The 24,422-nt window shown below is 44.2% G+C and overlaps 1 protein-coding gene across 1 annotated transcript in view; it reads right to left on the bottom strand.

Annotated features, from left to right (window-relative positions):
* LOC126260759 (uncharacterized) overlaps window positions 1-24,422 on the bottom strand; it is a 1,547,391-nt gene that overhangs the window by 1,160,653 nt on the left and 362,316 nt on the right. The window contains exons 25-26 of the mRNA XM_049958097.1: window positions 20,290-20,706; window positions 4,309-8,892 (exon numbers count right to left, since the gene is read on the bottom strand). Coding sequence (XP_049814054.1) covers window positions 4,309-8,892; window positions 20,290-20,706 — 5,001 coding nt within the window. The remainder of the gene's footprint in view (window positions 1-4,308; window positions 8,893-20,289; window positions 20,707-24,422) is intronic.

Genomic DNA, 24,422 nt, shown 5'->3' with positions numbered 1-24,422 from the left:
TGTATACGTACTTTAATTACCGACGCTAGAATAACATCTGAAGTACTCAGCGTAATGGCAAGAGTAGAAACCGTGAGTGTGATAAGCGGCCTTTAGACAGGACTAGAACAATTACTACGCCTACATACTGCCGTTGTGTATGCCTTAAGGTGGCAGAACAGCACTTACATCGACATACTACCGTCATACATGGCAGAGGCGTCGACAGAAGGGTGAAAGGGGATAAGAGGGGCTGTGATGTCCTTTTCATCGTGTGACACGTCCACAGCGGCGTCGGCAGAATTTTGGTGAAATTTGGTGCATGAGTGACATCAATAACCCACCTCACTCTCGATAATTTTATTTTTCTCCCACTGTCGACACGTTGCTGTCTGAAGCATCGCCGAGTCCGACGGTGACGTCGCGGGGCACCAGCATTTCCCACCATTATAGAAAAAGGCTTTACACACATCTGGGTGAAATTTCACATTTATGCGTGGCAATAGCGGAAAAAATCACGCCGTTTTGAAGAAGTAACCCTTTAACTGTTTTCCGCAGTGTACGAGTATATTTCATCATTCAGGGATGATAAAATGGACGCACCACGCGGTACAGTAGTGTCACTTGGGTTGCCTGCTCAGAAGGCGTTACTTGGCGAGACTACGTATAGCTGAAGCCGTAGCTGCGGAAATAGAACGTAGCTCGGTATATTCCCCTCTTACCAAATCTAGACACAATGCTCTAACTCACGCTATCATCCTATTTTTCTCCCTCCCCTTCGCCTAGCTCGCTGACGTTTTAGTCGCTACCTGCAATTCCACAGCGCCGTATAGTCATATTCATCACTCCGTCTCCACCTTGACCAAGATCATTTTCACGCACCACAGTATCATCGTTAACTACAGAATCATTCACATTATCATCAGGGATAATATTTTTACTGTGATATAAAATCCTCTCTTAAGTTTTAAAAATCATCAGCACCGTCCACCAAAATTATTTATTGCCACCTGTTTTTGCGTAAAAGCCATAAATATTGTCCACCGATGCGTTTTTTGAAAACCTGTTTTTGCATATTCTAAAACCTCTTTACAAGTTTTGTAGCTTTTGGCTGAAGAGCGGCTTAATCCGCAGGTAGCACGACCTTTCGTGAGAAACTGAAATAATAATACACAAAAAAAAATCGTCAAGAACTGTCAGCTGGGGAGTCAGTCGGTGTGTCTACTTCCAGATTTCACGGCCAGCCTTCCAGTCACGACGGCCGCTGTTGTGACTGACAGTTCGTAATTTTTCACAACACAACTTTTATTGATGTAAGTTCACAAGGTTGATGACTGAACAACAAACGAAGGGTAACAATAACGATGCCAGTAAAAGTCTCATAATTGAGGCAAACGAAAGTTCACTTCTAAATTTCCACAAAGGTTCGTTGTAACACACACACACACTAGTACGAGTCCAATTCAGAGACGAAGACGTAAGCTTCAGCGGTCGAAGTACACGAGGTCGGCATCTGGAGTGAACTGGACTTCGGGCCTGGTTCTAGCCCCTAAATAGCTGTCTCCAGCCAGTCAGGTTTTCCTGCAGGCCGTGGCTCGAGCCCCCCCTGCAGGAAGTAGCGCTCGGAATGTCTGTTTCCATTATCATGCATGTAAATAGCCGGCGTTTATCATGGTGGTTTTGGTACGCCTTGGACATAGACAACCTCATCCTCTCTGATGTAATAAGGGTTGCCGGTCCTCAGGGGCTACCTTGGCTCCGGTATAACAGCCGCCAGCACACAGCAGCCTGCAAGCTGTCTTCGACGGCTGCCGCTCGTCCACTAGCTCATCATTTGGCGACTGGACTTTGAGTAACTTTTCAGCAGCGTCTACCAACAAGCTTATATCAGTGATTATTGTGATCCTTCTCAAATATTGTACATGATGTTGTATGTCTTACAGACCCGAGTTAAGTGTTGAACACAACTGTATCCGTAGTAATTGGTGTGAACTTTGACTCTGAAGAGTGGCTCAATTGTTGTGTTAGTAGTAGATATTGTAGAGGCGATATAGTCGCTTTAAAGCGCGTTCAGTGCTACAGCACGCTGAGGCCTAGAAAACCTCGTTGCTACAGTGTACCCTACAACTGGTCACAATACAGTAACGATAAGTATCTGACATATAAAGACTGGTCCGAGCTCTTATAGCCAAAATTATGGAGGTGATAGACGATCCTAAACTAAATGTTTTGAGAAAAGCAACCAATGTTGGTAAATGAATATTCTGGAAGGACGAGTTCTTGAATGAACATTGAATTCCCATTTTGCCAGTGCTACTCTGCTTTTGATGCCTCCTTGCTCCGTCCGTCGTTGGTTATTTTGCTGCCTAGGTAGCAGAATTCCTTAACTTCATCTACTTCGTGACCATCAATCCTGATGTTAAGCTCCAGACAGGTTATGCCTGTAATTATTCTTTCGGTGAAAAAGAAAGTGTCTATAACCTGGTCATAAAGTAACTCACACCGCACGTTCACTTTTGGCCAATCTCGGACATTTTCGTGCACATCGTTATGTTGTTCTGAGCCAGATATAAGGCAACTGTGACTTTTTACACAATCATTTGTGTGGAATGTTTCTTGTTCTGAAAACAGCAACTGTTTAAGAAAATTTGGAGTGTCGTCTGTTTCATTTAGCGTCAAACTGCCGAAGTTCTAAACATAGGGCGATGGGTCGGTTTTAGCTCTTGTCTGATCTGCATTTTGTAGGCAAGCAGTGGTAACCCTTGAGGCATATCATTGAAGAGTCACCCTGTGTGTGAGTGTGTGTGTGTGTGTGTGTGTGTGTGTGTGTGTGTGTGTGTGTGTGTGTATGTGTGTGTGTGTGTGTTTTTGTAAAATACACTAATGCCCATTAAAATTGCTACAACAAGAAGAAATGCAGATGATAAACGGGTATTCATTGGACAAATATATTATACTAAAACTCACATGTGATTACATTTTCATGCAATTTGGGTACATAGATCCTGAGAAATCAGTACCCAGAACAACCACCTCTGGCCGTAATAACGGCCTTGAGACGCCTGGGCATTGAGTCAAACAGAGCTGGGATGGCGTGTACAGGTACAGCTGCCCGTGCAGCTTCAACACGATACCACAGTTCATCAAGAGTAGTGACTGGCGTGTTGTGACGAGCCAGTTGCTCGGCCACCATTGACCAGACGTTTTGAGTTGGTGAGAGATCTGGAAAATGTGCTGGCCAGGGCAGCACTCTAAAATTTTCTGTATCCAGAAAGGCCCGTACAGGACCTACAACATAGGGTCGTGCATTATCCTGCTGAAATGCAGGGTTTCGCAGGGATCGAATGAAGGGTAGAACCACACATCTGAAATGTAACGTCCACTGTTCAAAGTGCCTTCAATGCGAATAAGAGGTGACCGAGACGTGTAACCAATGGCACCCCATACCATCACGCCGAGTGACACGCCAATATAGCGATGACGAATACACGTTTCCAATGTGCGTTCACCGCGATGTCGCGAAACACGGATGCGACCATCATGATGCTGTAAACAGAACCTGGATTCATCCGAAAAAATGACGTTTTAATATTCGTGCACCCAGGTTCGTCGTTGAGTACACCATCGCAGGCGCTGCTGTCTGTGAAGCAGCGTCAAGGGTAACCGCAGCCACGGTCTCCGAGCTGATAGTCCATGCTGCTGCAAACGTAGTCGAACTGTTCGTGCAGATGGTTGTTGTCTTGCAAACGTCCCCATCTGTTGACTCAGGGATCGAGACATGGCTGCACGATCCGTTACAGCCGTGCGGATAAGATGCCTGTCATCTCGACTGCTAGTGATACGAGGCCGTTGGGATCCAGTACGGCGTTCCGTATTACCCTCCTGAAGCCACCGATTCCATATTCTGCTAACAGTCATTGGATCTCGACCAACGCGAGCAGCAATGTCGCGATACGATAAACCGCAATCGCGATAGGCTACAATCCGACCTTTATCAAAGTCGGAAACGTGATGGTACGCATTTCTTCTCCTTACACGAGGCATCACAACAACGTTTCAGCAGGCAACGCCGGTCAACTGCTGTTTGTGTATGAGAAATCGGTTGGAAACTTTCCTCATGTCAGCACGTTGTAGGTGTCGCCACCGGCGCCAACTTTGTGTGAATGCTCTGAAAAGTTAATCATTTGCATATCACAGCATCTTCTTGGTGTCGGTTAAATTTCGCGTCTGTAGCACGTCATATTCGTGGTGTAGCAATTTTAATGGCCAGTAGTGTATAACGCACGAGAGACAGAGCAAGGCGATGAGTGTGAGCTGGTAGTGACTTACCATGTCGAGCCTGGGGCGGCGACCGCTGCTGGAGGTGATGGTGGCGCTGCTGTCGGAGGACCTGGACCGGTCTTCGGTTCTCCACGGACGCCGGCGCTGCCAGCGCGAAGACGGCTCCTCCAGGGAGATGTCAGAGTCTTCCGGGAGCAGGGTTGCCCCGGGCCCGCTAAGCGTGTCCGAATCCTCGACCTCTTCAGAACGGGCCCTGTCCGCCGCAACCTCTCTCCTCCTAGAGGAGACGTCGGTTTCGTCGGCAACACCCTCCTTTCTCGCCAACACCCTGTCGCTCATTTTTTCCGTTGCGTACGACTTGCTGTCTGCCACTGAGTCCTCTCCCTTTGCGATACCGGAGTCGCTCCCTGGCTCTTCTTCACCTTTCCTCACCACCTTATCTTTAACTGATCTTTTTCTTACCTTACCTTCATTTTCAGTTTCACTTGTGCCCTTCTTTTCCTTACCACTTACTTCTTTTATCTCCTTAACTTCTCTCTCTGACAGTTTTGCTACCTGTTCTTTGATCTCAGACTTCATATCAGTTGCTTTATCATCAACTAATTTTTCGCTAGTTTCTCTTTCCCGTTTCTTCGTTCTTTCTTCACACTCAACCTTTCCACTTTCCTCCCCGGTACTTTTAGACACGAAAGTTTCGTCCACTTTACTTTCTCGTTTCGCATCCTCTTTTTTCTTTTTCGCTTCTTCTACTCCCAGTTCACGTTCGCCTGGTTTTCCTTCAGATTCTCCACTATCTTTTTTCGCCTCTAATTTAGCTGTTTTCTGACTGTCTGCTATTTCCTTTGATTCAGACACCTCTTTCTTTTTGCTACCGCGTTTCTTAACCTGTGGGACCTTTTCCTTCTCTTCAGTCTCTCTTTTCTCGCTACTTTTCTTTTCTTCTTGTTTCCTTTCTGCAGGCTTCTGTTTACTGCCCTCTTCTTCCTTTCCCATCTCTTTTTGGACGACGTCTTGCTTTTGCTTAATACTCTTCTTTTCCATTGTTCCATCTATAGCATCTTGTTTTTGCTCTGCGGCCTGTTTCGATTTTGAAAGTTTAATTGAATCTTCATGTTTGTCAGCTTCGGTTGTTTGCTCTTTCTTCTCTTCTTCTTTCTCCTTCTTTACGTCATTTTCCTTCTCCTTTGACTTCACCTTAGAATCCTTGCCTCTGAGTTTGTCAGTTTCCTCTTTTTTCAACTGCTGCGCCTCATCTTCTACTTCTTTCTTTTCCTTGAGCTTTACATCTGCATGTTCTTCCATTACTTCTCCATCTTTTGTAATTACTGCCTTATGGTCTTCTAATTTATCTTCAGTCTTTTCTTTTTCTTTCTTCACTGCTGTTTCTGACAGGGACTCTTTTCTCTTCTTTGATTTTGCTTCGTCTTTTTTAGTGCCCTTCCGATTACCAACTTCGTCAATTTCTTTTTCATCTTGTTTCTGTTTGCCATCGTCCTTCAGTTTCTCTGCTGCTTGTTTCGGTATCTCTGTTTGACTTGATTGCACTTCTTTTATTGTTGCTTCACCTGGAACTTCTTTCTTCAAGTCTTGCTCTTGTTTTTTACTTTCTGAGACTCCCTTACGATAAACTTTTTCACCTTCCTGTTCATCGGTCTTCTTTGCTTGTTCATCACGATGTTTCGATTGCACCTGTTCGGTTTCCTCCTTTTTCTGCTGCTCAACGCTTATATCCGTAGTTACAACTTCTGTATGTCTCTTCTCTTCTACTTTATCATCTTTCTGTGTTTTTCCATCTTTAGTATCTTCTTTCTTTTTCGCAATTACTTCTGCATCTTCTGCTCTCTTAACCGTTTCACTTTTTGTATCCTGTATCTCTTTCTGGTCTTCTAGTTTCTTGTCTATTTTACTTTCCTTGAGAGTTTCTTCTTCCTTTGCTTTACTTTTCTCTTCTTCTTTTTTCTTTTTTGGTGATAGCTTCTTAAGTCTTGGACTTTCCTTCCTCTTGAGTTCTTCTGCTGTAGCTTCCTGGTCCTTTTCTGATTTCACATCACTTTTCTTCTTGTCTTCCTCTTTCTTCTTTTCTGCGCTATCACCAACAGATTTTGTTACTTCTTTTGATTTCTGGTCTAATTCATCTTCTGCTCTCTTAACCGTTTCACTTTTTGTATCCTGTATCTCTTTCTGGTCTTCTAGTTTCTTGTCTATTTTACTTTCCTTGAGAGTTTCTTCTTCCTTTGCTTTACTTTTCTCTTCTTCTTTTTTCTTTTTTGGTGATAGCTTCTTAAGTCTTGGACTTTCCTTCCTCTTGAGTTCTTCTGTTGAAGCTTCCTGGTCCTTTTCTAATTTCACATCGCTTTTCTTCTTCTCTTCTTCTTTCTGCTTTTCTGCGCTATCATCAAGAGATTTAATTATTTCCTTCGATTTCTCATCAACCTCCCCTCTGTTTATCACGTCAGCTTCTTCTGTAGTTTTCCGTTCTTCCTCATCTTTAGAGATACTTTTCTCTCCTTCTTTTTTCTTTTTTGGTAACAACTTCTTAAGTCTTGGACTTTCCTTCCTCTTGATTTCTTCTGTTGCGTCTTCCTGAGCCTTTTCAGGTTTCAGATCACTTTTCTTCTTGTCTTCTTCTTTTTGCTTTTCTGCAATATCGTCAAGAGATTTTGTTACCTCTGATGTCTGGTCTAACTTTGCTTTATTCTTAAGATCAGAATCTTCTGCAGTTTTCTGTTTTTCCTCATCTTTAGGCACGCTCTTCTCTTCTTCTTTTTTCTTCTTAGGTGAGAGTTTCTTCAGCCTTGGAGTGTCCTTTCTGAGTTCCTCTGCTTTAGCCTCCTCATTTCTTTCAGATGTTGGCTCACTGTCTTTAGTATCTTCCTCTTTCTTATTTTCTTCAATATCAGCTAACGGCTTTCCACTTTCATCTTTCAATTTTTGCTCGAATCCTCGTTTATCTTTATCATCTGATTCCTCAACGGTTTTCTTCGGTGTTTCAACTTTAGTTTTACTTTCTTCTTGTTGTTTCTTCTTAGGCGACAGTTTCTTAAGCTTTGGGGCTTCCTTCTTCTCAAGGTCTTCTGTTTTAGCATCAGATTTCTCAGACTTTGATGCGCTTTTCTTTTGTTCTTCCTCTTTTCTTATTTCCTCGACGTCGTCTAATGGTTTTATCCGTTCTTCTTTCGCTTTATCCTCTAAAGCTTCTTTATTTGCAGGAGCTGGCTCCTCCGCTGTTTTCATTTCTCCGTCGACTTCAGTTTTTAATTCTTCTGTTTTCTTCTTCGGTGACAGTTTCTTACCCTTTGGACTAGCCTTCCTCTTGAGCTCTTCCTTTCCAGTATCATCAGATGTTTCAGAAATTTTTCTTTTTTCTGTAATATCATCCAATGGTTTCGTCTCTTCCTTCCCTCTTAGTTGCACTTCCTCCTTTATATCAATTTCTTTTGCTTTATTTTCATCCATTCTTTCGGTAGATTTCTCTGCTGTTTCCAAATCCTCTTTTTGTTTATTCTTGTCATCAACTTCTTTTACAGGCAATGTCTCTGACTGAAATTCGACTTTGTCCTGTCTTCTATCTGTGTCTTTTACTTGCTCGGACACTTCGCGATCATCAATTGTTCCCTTAGTAGTAGTCTTTTGTATTGCTTTTTCTTTAGTTTTGTCACCTTTCAGTTCTTCTACTTCCACGTCGGTTCTATCCCTCGCTTCTGTCACTTGTTCTCTAGGCTTAATTTCTTGTTCTGTTCTTCCTGCAGCCATACTTTCTTCAGCTTTTGTTGTCTCAACTTCAGTTTTATCTCCCTTTGCTTTCTTTTCTTTATCCTTCAGATCTTGTTCTTGTATTTTCTTTCCTTCTTTCTCCGATTGCAATTTTTCTATTTCAGTTTTAGTCTCTATTTCAGTTTTTGTTTTGATCTTAGATTTCAGCACTGTTTCGTCTTTCGTTTCGTCAATTTTACTTTTATCTTCTTCTGTTTCCTTTCCTGCTTTTTCCGCAACAACTTTTGGCTTTTCTTCTTGCTTAGCTGCATCATCCTTCAGCAGTGCCTTCTTAGATCCCTTGTCAACTTCTTCTGCAGTCAGCTCTTTACGTCTTTCTTCCTCAGTAAGCTGTTCTTTTCTAGTGTCTTCCTGTGTTGAGGACTCAGTGGCTGCTAGGCCTCGTTCGTCCTCCGCCTTCTGCGTAATGTCCACCTGCTCTTCGCCCCCAGCTCTCCCCGGTTCAGTCTGCTGCCTTTCGGCGCCCTCCCGCGGCTCTGCGAGGGCGACGCGGTGCTCGGTGACCGTGGCCCGCGGCCGCTGCTCCGTCAGCTCCTGCGCGCGCGCCTCCAGCTCCGCCCCCGCCGCCCCCGCGCCGCTGACGTCGGCCAGCGACGCCGCGGCGGACAGCGGCCTCTGCTGCAGCGCGACGGCCGCCTCGCGTCGCGCCGCCCCCACCGCCGCTACGGCCGCCACTGCCGCCTCCGGGAGCGCCGTCGCGGGCGCGTCCGCCGCCTCCTGCGCCGGCACGTCCTCCGCCTCCACGACGGCCACCCGCTGTACGGCGACCACGGCGAGGCGCGGCTCCGCCCCCGACACGGCCGCCGTCGCCGAATCCGTGCGGTCCGACAGCGTGTCCAAATCGCCTTCCAGCGTCACCTGCCGACACAGCGTAGGGCGGCGTTAGCTGAAAGCCCTCGGATCCATTTGCTGCTCCACTTTGTAAATCTCCGCTGTAGAAACCAACGTGGCTTTTGCAGAATATTTTGTGAAACCCACATCTCCCTTTCCGACACGAATCTCAGATACATCTGCATTATTGAATGCTTCAAATTGTCACTTGGTCCACTCGTTTCTGTGAGCAACAAAATGTTTTTTCTGACATGTCGAGATGGAGAAGTGGTACCAGTTATTTGCCAGAATTAAACAGCATATCAACTCCAAAGCGGTGAACAAGATAAAACGCAAAGCAAGCATGGCACTGGTGAGAGAGACGATTAGAGATATGCGCCATAGGTTACATGTTGTAGCCAAGGACCTGTTAAACCTTCATATGTGCATGGCAGCCTCCTTAATATGGGCAGATTGGACCTGGGTAGAACTTGCCTCCTGGTCTCTAGCGGAGTATGCCAGAAGGAATGCCTCATCTTGCCAATGAGCAAAGTATGGCCGCATGAGTAAGAAAGCTCAACAGATGGGGGAGACTTGGACTACGACGTGTCTAACTGGCATACTGTTTGATGACCCAACCTTAAGGGTACTTAGCATGGGTCTCAACTTGCAGACGACCCCTATAAATGTGCCTATCTCAGGTTTCATCAGCGCAGTAGAACAAGCTGCAGCCACACTTCCAACTAATGTGGAGTGACTTGCAGGGCTGTCACCAACGCCAGGCCTCCAAAATCGAACGTCACAACTGAGGAGAGGCTAGCACTCAAGAAGCTCCGTGAAGACAACAGTACTGTAGTGCTGCCAACAGATAAATGGAACTCTACAGTCATTTTGCGACAGGTGGATTATGATAAGAATGTACGCCAACTGCTTCAGTCCGGAACCGCGCTGCTGCTACAGTCGCAGGTTCGAATCCTGCCTCGGGCATGGATGTGTGTGATGTCCTTATGTTAGTTAGGTATAAATAGTTCTAAGTCTATGGGACTGATGACCTCAGATGTTAAGTGCCATAGTGCTTAGAGCCATTTGAACCATTTGTACGCCAACTTCTGAGGGACCCTGCGTACAGAACTTTGGAGTGTACCCTACTGACAAGGTGGACAAGAAGACCAGGGCTCTCCTGAAGCAAACAGAGATGCCTGATAAGATCGTCAGACAACTATGGACAAAAGCTCCAGAGCCACCTAAAATACGCAAGGAGGGCGCGCCCTACGCCCAATTGTCAGTAAAATTGGGGCACTTACGTACGCAACAGCGAATCACATAAAAAATCTGCTGTTCCATATGTGGGGAAATGTGTTCACCACATCCGAAGCTCAAAGGACTTCCTGCAACGCCTGAAGCAACTACACATCACATATTCCGATATCATGGTTAGTTTTGGTGTGGTATCGCTGTTCGCTAGGGTCCCACTGAAAGACTCACTACAAATGATTGAGGAGAAATTTGTCGATGCTCCGTTGGACCTGTTTAGGTATATAGTGGCCTCCACATATTTCCTGTACAGGAACCATTATTACTAGCAAACTGGAAGTGTGGCTATGGCCAGCCCATTGTCTCCTGTGGTTGCCAACATGTTTATGGAGAGTTCTGAGAAGAGGGCGTAAGATACAGACAGATACAATCTCACATGCGTCTTCAGGTATGTGGATGAAATCTTCGTGATCAAGCCAATGAGTTTCTTGAACATAATAACTCATAATCAAGTGCATCATGGAACTGGAGAAAATTGGCCAGCTGCCGTTCTGGATGTACTAGTCGAAATAAAAACGGATGGATCAACTGGCCACAGTGTGTATTGAAAACCCATACACATTGATTTACTTCTGCAGGTCAGCAGCTGTCACTACCCTGCACAGAAGAACAGGGTATTTAAAACATTGGTCCAAAAAGCACGTGCCCTGTCAGACCAAGAGAGTCAAATGACAGAAGCAGAGCATCTTAAAACTGCAATCTGCAAAAATGGATACACGACCAAACAAATTGAGACGGCACTCCAACCAGCTGCTACACCACAGGTTCCAGAAGCAGAGCAAGACGAAGCAAAGAAGGTGGTGGTTTCTGCCCTACGCTGGTTCTATTTCTGCCAGAATCAGTAGCATCCCCCGTAAACGTAATATCAAGTGTGTTTTCTCTCCATCTAGCAAGGCTAGGGGACTGGCGGGAGTGTTAAAGACGACCTAAGGTTATGGAAAACTGGGATTTCCAATGTACCTTGTGAATGTGGCATGACCTACATTGGCCACCCGACAAGAACAGTAGATATTAGGTGCAAGGAACATCAGAGGTACACCCGATTAAGAAAGATGACGAAGTCAGCTACTGCTGAACACTGACTAGAACTAGATCATGCCATGAATTATGAGGAAGCCGAGATTCCAGCACAGACCCCAGATTTTGGGACAGTGTTATAAGGGAATCGACTGAGATAAATGTAACTGATCTCATGAACAGTGACATGGGGTACCAGCCAAGTAGAGCCAGGGATCCTGCTCTGGAATTGTTAAAGGAGCAACGGGGACACCTGCAGCACTCGATGAATAGAAGAACAGAAGGCATGGGTATGGAAAACGATCACCAGACAGAGTGTCAGGCGCAGCAGACCGAAGATGGTACGTCCACGAGCGGGTCCGACGGGCGCGGACCGCACAGGGAACATCCAGAACAGCAGCGGACCGAAAACAGAACGGCAACGCTCCAGCAGATCTCAGTGAGCGGGAGTTGACCACAGGGCAAACGCCAGGTACCTCAGAGAGCATTCCAAACGCACGATGCCGAAGATGGAACACGCAGGAACGAGTCTGTTGGGCACACACCACAGAGAGGACATCCAGGACCGCAATGGACGGAGAAGGGAACGTCAACGTTCCAGAAGATCGCAACGAGCGGTCGCTGATTGCAGAAGGAACGCCGGCAAACGTGGGTGGAAGGCCACAGACATAAATACTGGACCAGGTGGACTCGAGAAGCAGTCTCATATCGCACCTGACGAAGGTTACGGGCTACGTTACCGAAATACCGTGCAAATTCGACTCTGATATCCGGCAGAGCATCCGACAACGCAAGCAACAAAATTTTAGTTTGAAGTATTTTATATGATTACTAGCTGAGTGCTCGGTGTTGCCCAGTTATGTATTTGTTCAAATCATCTATTAGTTCATCTCCTCCTTCGCCCTTTCTTTCTCCACCTCTTCCACCCCTTTCTCTGTCTATCTCCTCCATCCCCCATCTCCTCCAGCCTCTACCTCTGTCCATTAACCCTTCTCTCTGTTCATTCTCCTACTCCCCCTATCTGTGCCTATTTCCTCCTTACCGCTTACTGTCTGTCCATCTTCTCCTCTTCCCTTCACCCTCCACGTTATCGCATTCACCGAAATAGGAGGCTGTTGGTTCTCACCCCCGCAGTATTTCTTTTCAGATTCTGTATAACATGTGTACCAAGTTTGGTTGAATTCGTTCCAGGAAGTTATGATGAGTTTGTGCCCATGGCATTATCCGTGTACCCAAGAGCAAATATATTTCACACGCTTTTAACATATTCCACATGTATTAGCAGACACATTTCACGCGAAACTCTTGCAAATTTCGCTCTGCATTTCCGTTTTCAGACAGCTCAATGTTTATGACGTCGTGTCCCCTTAACTATGTGCTGTACAATGATATAATTTTGGACGAACATCCAGCAGTATATGTGGCTTTTTCTGCATGTTCCATGATTTCTTGCGTCTGGTTTTTCCTTACTGCCTGAGTGCTGTCTGTTGGTCCCTTAACCAATGACCGTCTACAGCAACTGCACTTTTGACATTCACATGAGTGCTCTCTAATTTATTAAATGTGCGAGCTTTCTTGTACATGTATTTATAGACCTCTGTGAAATAATATACCTGTTTAATTGAGCCTGGTCTCGAATCATTCCTTATTTATGAAGCACTGTACCATTCCTTCGTGTCCACAATTTTAATCGTGTTTGGCGGCCATTACTGTGTTCAAGCCTGACGCCGAGGCGAATTAATCCTGGAGCAGGGAAACGATCTGACGTTTCAGGCAATGGTCAAGACAGCGAGCTGGGACTGTGAGGTGCTCTCAGGGGTAGCAAATCCACTTTGCTCTTATGGATTTTGAAATAAAGCTTTCGATCGAGGAGAAAGAAATTCATTATGGGAAATGATGAGTGACAGTGGATATCCACTACACCACGTCAGGGCAACCAAAGTCTTACACCATGAAACAAAAATAGTAGTAAATACGGATGAGAAAAGGACATTGAGGTAAAAATAAATCAAATAGGCAGGGAAAACAAGATACGAACTTGCTCGGACAACCCTTCTTGGGCCATATTGGCTGTTTACATATGTAACATCAGCAGCCGAATGTTCCAGCGTCCAACATCCCACATTCCCTATTGTAAGTATATGGATGAAATTCCTGACCAGTTACATTGGGACTTCGTCGAAAAGTTTGCATTTCACAGAAATTTGTACTAACTACGCCAACATTTCATAATACACTCAGTGGCGGCTCGAATTCACACATCCGCAGTTATCTCGCAAACTGCTTTGCGGAGTGAAGATTATTGGAATGTTTTCGCTTTATTATCGCATATATTCATCAGTGCCAGTTCCCGCTGTTAATTATGATACACCCTGTATAAGACATAATAATAGTTAAAAAGGCAAGGTTCATACTCATAAATCACAAATGTCACAAACATGCACTGAGATATTTTATGTATTCGATCGCATATTGAGTCACAATGAAGAAGTCGGATCGCTGAGGAGAGCAAGACCACAAAGGGTATTCTGCTATTATGTGGTAGGTGGTTTGTCTATTGTCAGTACAATAGACAAACTACAATGTGATCCAAATGTCTTTCACCATCTATATAATAAGGCTGCATATCTGACGTGGTATGTTCATATCTTTCTGAGGCTGGTCGGTATTTTCTGACGTAAGTCTGTGATAATACAGCCTAACAGGTTATAAAACGTTATAAAAACCTTTCTCTTTGGTGTAAATTATTCTATGCTACAGTAAGCAAACGTGTATGTGCTAGTGCCAATTAAGTCTTGTATGCCATCTAGCGAGAAAAACTAATGAATGTATGTAGGGTGCTACGCGTTAATGATATGTGTAGATGGCGCGAGTAACTAATATGCGCACTGTGCAGCTGATAACATTTGCAACAGTTGTACTGTTCACTTTCTCACACCAAACTGTCAGATCACTAACTGAACAGTAAAAGAAGTTAACTGGAAACTAATTTGTTGACAATGTGAATTACTGTGTTTTAAAACCACAGAAAATTCATGTAATATAATCGGATAACGTTACTGTTTATGACTTTCACCGTAAAGTAGTATATTGTCCATACTAGTAGTATCACCAAGTAATACGTATCACTGGAGATGTGAGCCACAGTTACACCTAATTTCGTCGACAATATTATAAACGAACATGTACAGTTATTGTAATTCTAGAGGAGGTATATTTTTTTTAGTGCAGTCTTGGTTCAGATAGACTGGAACAGAAGGTTGAGACGACCAGTCTTGCGCACAGGATTTCAACGAACTTCACAGTTTGCAGCATTGTCCCCAAAACTGATCGTGGTCCTTTGGTTCTGAGTAGAATGGAAGGACTGAATCAGAGATTTTAGAAATTGTGTGACAAGCTAGGCTTCGACTTCCTGAACTTGCGCCATAGGGTTGAGAACTGTAGAGTCCCTCTAAGTGGGTCAGGTGTGCATTGCACATCAGAGGCTGCTGCTTAGGTAGCTGACTGTGTGTGGGGTGCACCCAATAGTTTTTTAGATTAGGCAACTCTCCAGCCAGTCTAGATAACGACAGTTGTAGGAAGCACAGAAGTATCAGTGTAAGATAGAAAGAAATGCCTCCCACAGGTGAGAATATTAAAATCCTAATAGTAAACTGCCGAAGCATTAGCAACAAAGTGCCGAATTTTGAAGCACTCATGACAAGCAGAGAATCTCACATAACACTAGGTACAGTAAGGTGGCTGAAACTTGAAATTGATAGCCGTGAGAGTGTTGAGGAAAATTTACGTGCATATCGAAAGTATAGGCACATGGGAAATGGAGGTGTTGTATTTGTTGCAGTGGACGAGAAACTCAGATCCACTGAGGTGGAAATTCAAGCTGCGTGTGATATTGTTTGGTCAAGACTCACTATTTGGGGTGGGCATAAAATGATAATTGGATCCTTCTGTCGCCCACTAGACTTATCTCGTGATGTAAGCGAAAACTTCAGAGAAAACCTCATTTCACTTATACGTAAGTTACCTAATCACAGTGTAATCATCAGTGGAGACTTTGATCATCCAATAATTATTTGGGAAATTTACAGTTTTGTTAGTGGTGGCCATGATAAGACATCCTGTGGAATTTCACTAAGTGCCTTCTCTGAAATCTACCTACAACATATAGTTAGGAACCCCACTCATGATGAAAAATGGATCTAATGGCAACAAATAGACCTGACCTCTTTGAGGATGTCCACATCGAAATTGGTATCAGTGACCATGATGCGGTTGTGGCAACGATGGTTACCAAAGTACAAAAGTCAACTCAAAGAAGCAGAAAGATATGTATGATGAGTAAACTATATGAAAAATCAGGAACCTGAAATATTCAGCACGTCAGGAGCATGTAGGGGAACTCTGGCTCCAGTTTAAAAGAATAGTTGACCACGCACTGGCTATATATGAAGGGCTTATTTGAATAGTGGTACAAGTCCATTACCTCCACTTTTCTGTCTATAATGCTTCTGACATTAATGGTCCAAACAAACAGAAATAAAGGTTCATCTCTAGCAAGAAGCCATATACTTGAATATTTCAGGTATCTCAACTGCAGATTTTTCAGCGCTCATTTAACTTTAGGTCTCTGTATCTCAGAATGAACAAAAGTGGACTTGTACCACTATTGAAGTAAGCCCGCCATATGTACGCAGTAGAACAGTTCATAATGGGAGGGAACCTGCATGATGTATAGTTACTGTAAAGAAACTTTTAAAGAAACAGCTATTACTGCATAATAGGTGTAAAACAAAGCGTAGGGCTATGGATAGAGAGGTGCTGAATGAAACGCGTTTGGCTGTCAAAAGAGCAATGTGATGCCTTCAATGACTACCATAGCAGAATATTGTCAAGTGATGTTTCACAGAACCCAAAGGAATTTTGTTGTTATATAAAGGCTGTTAGTGGCACCAAGTTAGTTTCCAGTCTCTAGTGAATGAGACACGAATTGAAACTGTGGGTAGCAAACCAAAACCTGAAATGCATAACTTCGTTTTCAGATGTTCCTTTACAAAGGAAAAACCAGCAGAACTGCCCCCTTTAACCCTCGTACAACTGAAAAGATGGATGAAATAACTATTAGTGTCAGTGTTATTGAGAAACAGGTGAAATAGTTGAAATTGAACAATGCTCCAGGGCCCGGTGGAATCCCTGTCAGATTCTATACTGAATTTCCGGCTGAGTTAGCTACTCTTCTAACTATAATCTGTCGTAGATCTTCCGAACAAAAAGCCGTGCCCAGTTGTTGGAAAAAGACACAGGTAGCATCCGTGTACAAGAAAAGTAGTGGAAGTGATCCACAAAGCTACCATCCAATCATAGAACATATTCTGAGCTGAAACATAATGAGGTATCTTCAATAGGATGACCTCTTCAATGCCAACCAGCATGGATTTCGGAAACATTGATCATGTGAAACCCATCTTGCACTTTTCTCACATATACTGAAAGCCTTGGATCAAGGCAATCAGGCAGCTGCAGTGTTTCTCGATTTCCGAAAAGCATTTGACTCAGTACTACGTTTATTGTCAAAAGTACGATCATATGGGGTATCAACTGAAATTTGTGACTTGTTTGAGGACTTTTTAGTAGGGAGGACTCAACATGTTATCGTGGATGGAGAGTCATCGTCAGATGTAGAAGTAACTTTGGGTGCGCCCCAGGTGACTGAAGGAACTGAACTGGAAGACTCTTGAAGATAGACGTAAACTGTCCCGTGAAAGTCAGTTAATAAAGTTACAAGAACCAGCTTTAAATGATGACTCTAGGAATATACTAGAAGCCTATAAGTATTGCTGACGTAGGGATCGCGAGGATAAGATTAGAATAATTACTGCATGCAAACAATCATTCTTCCCGCGCTCCATTCGTGAATGAAGAGGAAGAAACCCTAACGACTGGTACAATGGGACGTACCTCTGCCATTCGCCTCCCGGTGGTTTGCAGAGTACAGACATAGATGTAAATGTAGATATTACGATGGTAACTCGTACCAGTTCTTTTGTTGGAAAGGGGACAGTTTCAGACCAATGTTAAGCTGACCGGTAAAACATTGTTAATTTATATTGTAATGGTGAAATGTACACACGAAAGGAAATTTAAGGAACTGCGTGTAACAGAAATTCCCGCTTGTTACTAGTTACTGCTTTTTATGGATTACTTTCAGCCAGTTACTTAGACGGAAATGTGTACGAAATGTTGTGACACTGTGGCCTAGTCAACTTGTAATATTGGTAAGAGTTTGCGCCAAGAAACTGATAATAGAAAGCAGCACGAATTACAACGTCAGAATCCGGATTGGTGAATTATAAAGATAATCTGAAAAGGGGAAAACTGTTGAGGGATTATCATACGGTAGGAGATGTTCTCGTGTTGGTCGCGAGGTGTAATAAACAGTGACGACAGTAACTGTGACATTAAAAGGAACAGGCCAGTTTTAAAATGCCACACCTGGTAGTTTGGATGCTACAGCACGTTCAGATTCTGTTAAGGATTTCGTAGTGGTTTAGTTGAATACAACTCATAGTGGTAAAAACAACTGCAACGACCAACACGTGCTTAAGCCACAAGCGGATTTAATATGTAAATTCTATAACACTGAACATCATTATGATGTTGTTTCCTATGATTGATGAATAATTACTTGAATGCAATGAAGAATGACTTGCAGAGATTGTGCTGCACCTCATTGAGGGTATATACGACCCGGAGAATGATACTGATCCTAGTCACGCCTAGCAATCACGCCTAGCAACCCTTCACTTGACTGTCGTTTTGTTACCCTAATTATGGATAGATGTAATAAACTATTTTATGTGAGTGAACCACTGTTTGAATGAGGAAGAGGCTACAGAGGGTACTACAACTCCAAGTGCGAGATTTCCTTCAGTGACACAGGGAAAGAAGTACGAACATTCTGTAGTCGCCTCTTCACACTAACTTTTTCATGTGTCGGTAATCTCAAAACCGTCGGCAAGTAGTTTCCTGTTTTTTAAGTACAAGGGTGTTCTGAAGCGAAATCTATCGATTTCCACGTCTTCGGTATTTGATAAATCGGGATCAAACGTGTGCATTGTGCTTTAGTGTAGTCTCTGATAAAAAGTAGGTGATTATTTCTCTCTGTATCGTGTTGTTGATTCGTGTACTATCTCGTGATCCATTATGTACTGACTCTTTTCATCACCATGTAGCTTCGGCTCACATGGTCCCACAGTACCTGATAAATAAATAAAATAAATGAATTGTTGCTGAAAACTAGGAAATTATGGTTGCCAACTACATTAATCATTACTGAAAATATTATTTACTCGATACTGACTGTGAAGCCAAGTGAGTTCGTGACGGAAATTTCGAGTCACCTTGTTCACATTGATCTGTAAGATAGAAGACCATTTATATAATGACACGGAGATATGATAGCAATACAACTTTTGGGTTAGATGGAGCAGCGATCAGTCGTGGAATTAAGTTGCTTTAATATGACACTTTTAGTCACAACGCAGATCAGATTTCGACCTGTGTCAGTTCATTATCAATGCAGTGTGGAATTGTAGCAGTTGTTCGTGCTCAAGTGAATGCTTACACAGTTCAACCATTACTGTCGCAAAATTATATGTTGGTTTCACAGTGAAACATATGTTGGTTTCACAGTGAAACCAACATATAATTTTGCGACAGTAATGGTTGAACTGTGTAAGCATTCACTTGAGCACGAACAACTGCTACAATTCCGCACTGCATTGATAATGACCTGACACAGGTCGAAATCTGATCTGCATTGTGACTATAAGTGTCATATTAAAGCAACTTAATTCCACGACTGATCGCTGCTCTATCTAACCCAATATAATCACAGTCGTTGCGTGCACCCACCCCATGGACAGCAACCTGATGAATACAACTTTTGTTGGAATCTAAAGACAAAGGAAAATGAAGTAAGTATAAAATATACAAACACAACAAAAGCTTGTCACAAGGAGTATTTCCTACGAGTTTAACGTCCCATGAATGTTAAAGTCATTGGAGACAGCAAAATTTTTTGAATCAACCTGTCAATGGTCAGGATGTAATTTGCAATGCAGGTACAGTAGTGTATTCTTTGCAGGAATGAATGGTAAATTCTGCTGGGCCACAGGAACTATTGTTGTAAGCAGCTCGTTGGCAATCATGATGTTGATCATGGACGCAGAGCAGGAATACCTTTCGAGTGAGCATAGTGTACTGCACGTCACCAGCATAAAACTTGCATTGCTTTGTGACTTTGGTGTAGCGTTCGTTCATTTTTATGGTCAACGATGAATAATTTTTGCTGCTGTGGATGGAAATCGAAAGACTAACAATTATTGTTCCTGCTATGGATGGAAATTGAAATGTGCCACAGGATTAAAAATTATTTTTACTGGTTGATTACAACAAAAGTCTGATTATGGTTATCATTCTAGTAAGAGGCGCTTTATGTGCCGAAAAAACATCGAGGTACAGTGTAGTAAAGAGTTCATATCGTAGGCCTAATATGTGTGATTCGTGTCCACGTATTTACGAGACAAATGATAGATAAATTCCGTATTCTGGGGGAGTACTCGCAGTCAGTCTGCTGAATCTATACACATTAAGAGCAGTTTTCCTTTGTTTCCTTTGCAGTACAAAACCTAAGAAACTTCAGTGGCTATTTGTTTTCCCACAGAAAAAAGTGGACATATGACCTGTGACACCTGTTGCAAACAAATGAAATACCCTTTGGAATGCCTGTTCATAACTTTATGTCAAATGCATTCCAGATATCAAATACAAATTGTTAGGATGTTTATACAAATTGACGAATTTTTGAACGGAATCTGTTTATACTAGGTATGTAATCAGCTAATGACATTCGAAATTTACATGGCTTTAGAGGCAAAACTTACACTGTGTGAAAGTCATTCGACTTAAGAGGCAACTATGTCTACTATACAAACTCTGTTCTGCACATCTCAGTGCTCACGTCGTATGTATTCTTACTTCGCAAGTTATTAACTCGAAGATTAGTTTTTGAGGTGAGTGTCGTGTTACATCGAGTAACTAGCGTCTTGTACGTACCACAGACAGCCTGTCGGCCACGGCGATGGCGCCGGAGGCTTCCCCGGAAGAGGCGAGCGTGGGCAGGTCGGCGGTCCGCAGCGTGGCGTCGTCGTCGTCGGAGGCGGCGGCCTCGAGCAGGTCGTGGTCGTGGCGGCAGACGACGGCCAGGTCGCGCTGCAGCTGCGTCAGCACGCGCGCCAGCTGCGGCGCCTCCAGCTGCTGCGGCGGCAGATGCTGCGCCGCCTCCAGGGGCGGGCCACCCTGCGCCACGGCCTCCGCCGCCGCCAGCGCGCGCTGCAGCTGCTGCACCGGCGCGGCCAGCGCGTGCAGCGCCGCCGCCGCCTCCGTAGCACCGCCGCCGCCGCCCGCGCCTTCCAGCACCACCTGCTCCGCCGCCGCCACCGCCTCCAGCAGATCGTGCACCGGGCGCGCAACCTGTGCCGTTACATGGGATCGGTACATACAATTGAACTCGGCAAAGCAAACTGTGCACCAAGTTAGGATGGCAGCCTGGAAAGGAGAGGGTAGAGGCTACCAGCAATGAACACTGCAGTATTCTTTCAACTGGAGCGTCGCCACATGCCTAGAAAGCCCAGTTTAGTAGTGGTTTACTTAGAACAATAATACAATCTAAAGTGAGAGAGGGAGGGAAATGACACTCCACGAAGTAATTATCCAAATGGGACGGGAATCTGTAGATATGACGTACAAGTACAGACAAATAAATGACTACTATTTCAGAAAAATTGGATGATTTGATCATGAGAGTGAGCTTCACGAGTTGAGCAAATCAATAACTTGTTGGCCCACCTCTGGCCCTTATAATTTCATTTATTTGTCTTTACATTGACTGAGTTTTTAGATGTCCTTCTGAGGGATAATGTGCCAAATTCTGTCCTACTGGCGCGTTACATCATTAAAACCCCGAGCTAGTTGGTGCGACCTGCCCACAATAATCCAAATGTTCTTAGCTGAGGAGAGATCAGGCGTTGGGTTTGGTAAGAACTAAGACCAGCAGTAGAAAATCTCCCTGTGTGTGGGCAGCCATTATCTTGCTGAAATGTAGGTCCACTGTGACTACTAATGAAGGAGAGCAAACTGGAGCATATTGTCGACGTACCGCTGTCCAGTAAGGGTCCCACGGATGACGACCAAAGCGGTCGTCCTATGGAATGAAATAACACCCTAGGCCATCACTCCAGGTTGTCAGGCACACAGCCAGCGACCATAAGGTTGGTACCCCACTGCTGTCTGAGGCATCTCCAGACACGTCTTCGCTGGTCATCAGAGGTCATTTCGAAGCGGGACTCATCACTGGAGACGATTCTACCCCAGTCAATGAGTTTCCAGGCGGAGGACGTGTCTGGAGACGCCCTGGACGGTGCTTGCATACCAACCTGACTATCGCCCACCATATGTCCCAACAATCAGGAGGGATGGTTCGGGATGCCATTTACATTCATAACAGCACCGCTTTGGTTGTCATCGGCATCATCCTCACAGCACAGCGGTATCCACGATATTCTAAGCTTCCTGGGCTTACATTTCAACAAAATTATGCCCAGTCGCCTATGGCGACAGTTTCTACTGCCAGTAGCAAATAGCGGAATTCAATACAAATATCCATGTCGTAGGACACATTATCATACCAGCTTTCAGCGTTAGCCTAGGCCAGACAGGTATTGACCTCTCACAATGCCTAAATGCGATGCACTGATCTTCTGGTCACTACATCTGAACTGTTCCTTTCGTCAGTTCTCAGAGCACCAAGGGTGTCGTGGTTGCTCTGAATATCCACAACTTTGAACCAGCCTAAACATTGCCAGTCTCGCTTAAACATGCGCGACGTGTTTAAACTATTCACATCTGCAAAGTCAACGATTAAGACTACCCAAGTCCGCATTTCGACCACTGGACTGGTAAACACACACCACTAACTGTTCAGACACCACCTCCATAGGCTGCTAGCAATTTCCGTCGATAATCTTCACAACAAACCAAAAGAAGAATAGGAGAGGTTGATAATACCGCTTCAGTTGTAAATTACTCGGTAGCGTTCTCGCTTCCCACGCTCGGGTTCCCGGGTTCGATTCCCGGCGGCGTCAGAGATTTTCTCTGCCTCGTGATGGCTGGGTGTTGTGTGATGTCCTTAGGTTAGTTAGGTTTAAGTAGTTCTAAGTTCTAGGGGACTGATGACCATAGATGTTTAGTCCCATAGTGCTCAGAGCCATTTGAACCATTTTGTAAATTACTTTATTTTCACACCACTGGTTTCAGGCTGTTATATGTCCATCCTCAGGTGTCGTAGCTGTGCTGTGGTCCCCGAGCACCGGGTTTACCAGGCGCGGTGTGCTGACTATGAGCGCAGAACAGGGAAGAAGAATACTGTTTAAAATCAACAAGGGTAAATTCGCTTAAAAACAGCACACTCAAATTTCCACAGAACCATAGGATTTATTGGTTTCAGTTAAACTTCACCTAGTCTGCATCACTCGTTGAACAACACCTCCAGCTAGCTTTTGGCTCTGCAGTCTGACATAAGACCGCTCCCTACTTAGCATGTGCACTTTCACTAAAATGCTAGACTCACCTAGAAACAGAACGAACCACTCGAACATACGAATGCAGAATGCACATGTGATTCTTGTCACCTCCCTGTGTTTGAAAACTAACTTTGTCAAGGATAGCTAACTCCAGACTTCATAAAATGAACACCTTGAAAAACCAACTTCACTCCAGAGCACACACTACTTCGGCTCCTATACCACTCAACGCTGAAGCCCAGCCCCTCAGTTTCACGAGTTCCAGACCACATCACGACATTGTCTTAACATTCAGACCTTTCTGTGAATCAGGCTTCATAGCACAATGTACTCACTTTCATTATCCAGCTCTTGCTACCGCTAATAAGACCTAACAGGTGCTCTTTCCTGCCACAAACTTAAAAACTTTATTTCCACCAAGTGCTGGAAAACGCCGACTATAATGAAGAAGAAATCGTTTGCCATTAAGCCAGCGGCCAAACACTTTCAGCACAAGAGGTCGCCCTCATTCAGTCAACTGCCTCCTCAAAGAGGGCAGAGGATTGGTTAGAGGTGCAGGGAACTCTCTCTTGCCCTTCGGGTGGGAAACTGCCCATAAAGGAAGAAGAATCAGCAATGATCAACGCCATGAGGATGCCGAAGGCAACGAAAATCATTGCGTTAAAGACACTTAATGTGTATCCACAGGACATGTGGCTGTAACTGAAAAACTGTCATGATGATCTCTCCATTGGCGAAAGATTCCGGACTAGTCCCACGTTTGGATCTTTCGGAGAGGACTGCCAAGGGCGAAGTAACCATGAGAAAAAGATTAGAAAACTAACGAATGGATAACGTTCTACGAGTGGGGGGCGTGGAATGTCATAAGTTTGAACGTGGCAGGGAAGCTAGAAAATCTTAAAAGGGAAATGCTAAGGCTCAGACTAGCTACAGTAGGGGTCAATGACGTGAAATGGAAGGAAGACGAGGATTTCTGGTCAAACGAGCAGCATAAAATAGTATAATGGGAGTAGGATTCGTTATGAATAGGAAGGTAGGGCAGATAGTGAGTTACTGTGAACAGTTCAGTGACCGGGTTGTTCTCCTCAGAACCGGCAGCAGACCAACAACGACAACAATAGTTCAGTTTTACATGCTGACGTCATAGGCAGAGGAACGTGAAAAAGAGAAAGTATATGAAGATACTCTGAGAGGGTAATTCAGTACGTAAAGGGAGATGAAAATCTTATAGTCATGGGGGATTGTAATGCCGTTGTAAGGGAGGGAGTAGAAGAAAGGGTTACGGGAGAATACGGGCTTGGTAGTAGAAACGAGAGGGGAGAATGACTAGTTGAGTTCTGCAATAAATATCAGTTAGTAATACCGAATGCTCTGTTCAAGTATCACAAGAGTAGGAGGTATACTTGGAAGAGCCTGGAAGTACGGTAAGATCTCAGATATACAGGGTGATTCAAAAAGAATACCACAACTTTAGGAATTTAAAACTCTGCAACGACAAAAGGCAGAGCTAAGCACTATCTGTCGGCGATTTAAGGGAGCTATAAAGTTTCATTTAGTTGTACATTTGTTCGCTTGAGGCGCTGTTGACTAGGCGTCAGCGTCAGTTGA

Source organism: Schistocerca nitens, chromosome 5 (genome assembly GCF_023898315.1).
Source record: "Schistocerca nitens isolate TAMUIC-IGC-003100 chromosome 5, iqSchNite1.1, whole genome shotgun sequence".
NCBI lineage: Eukaryota > Metazoa > Arthropoda > Insecta > Orthoptera > Acrididae > Schistocerca > Schistocerca nitens.
Note: the sequence above shows the minus strand (reverse complement) of the source record. Positions and strands in the feature narration are given on the sequence as shown.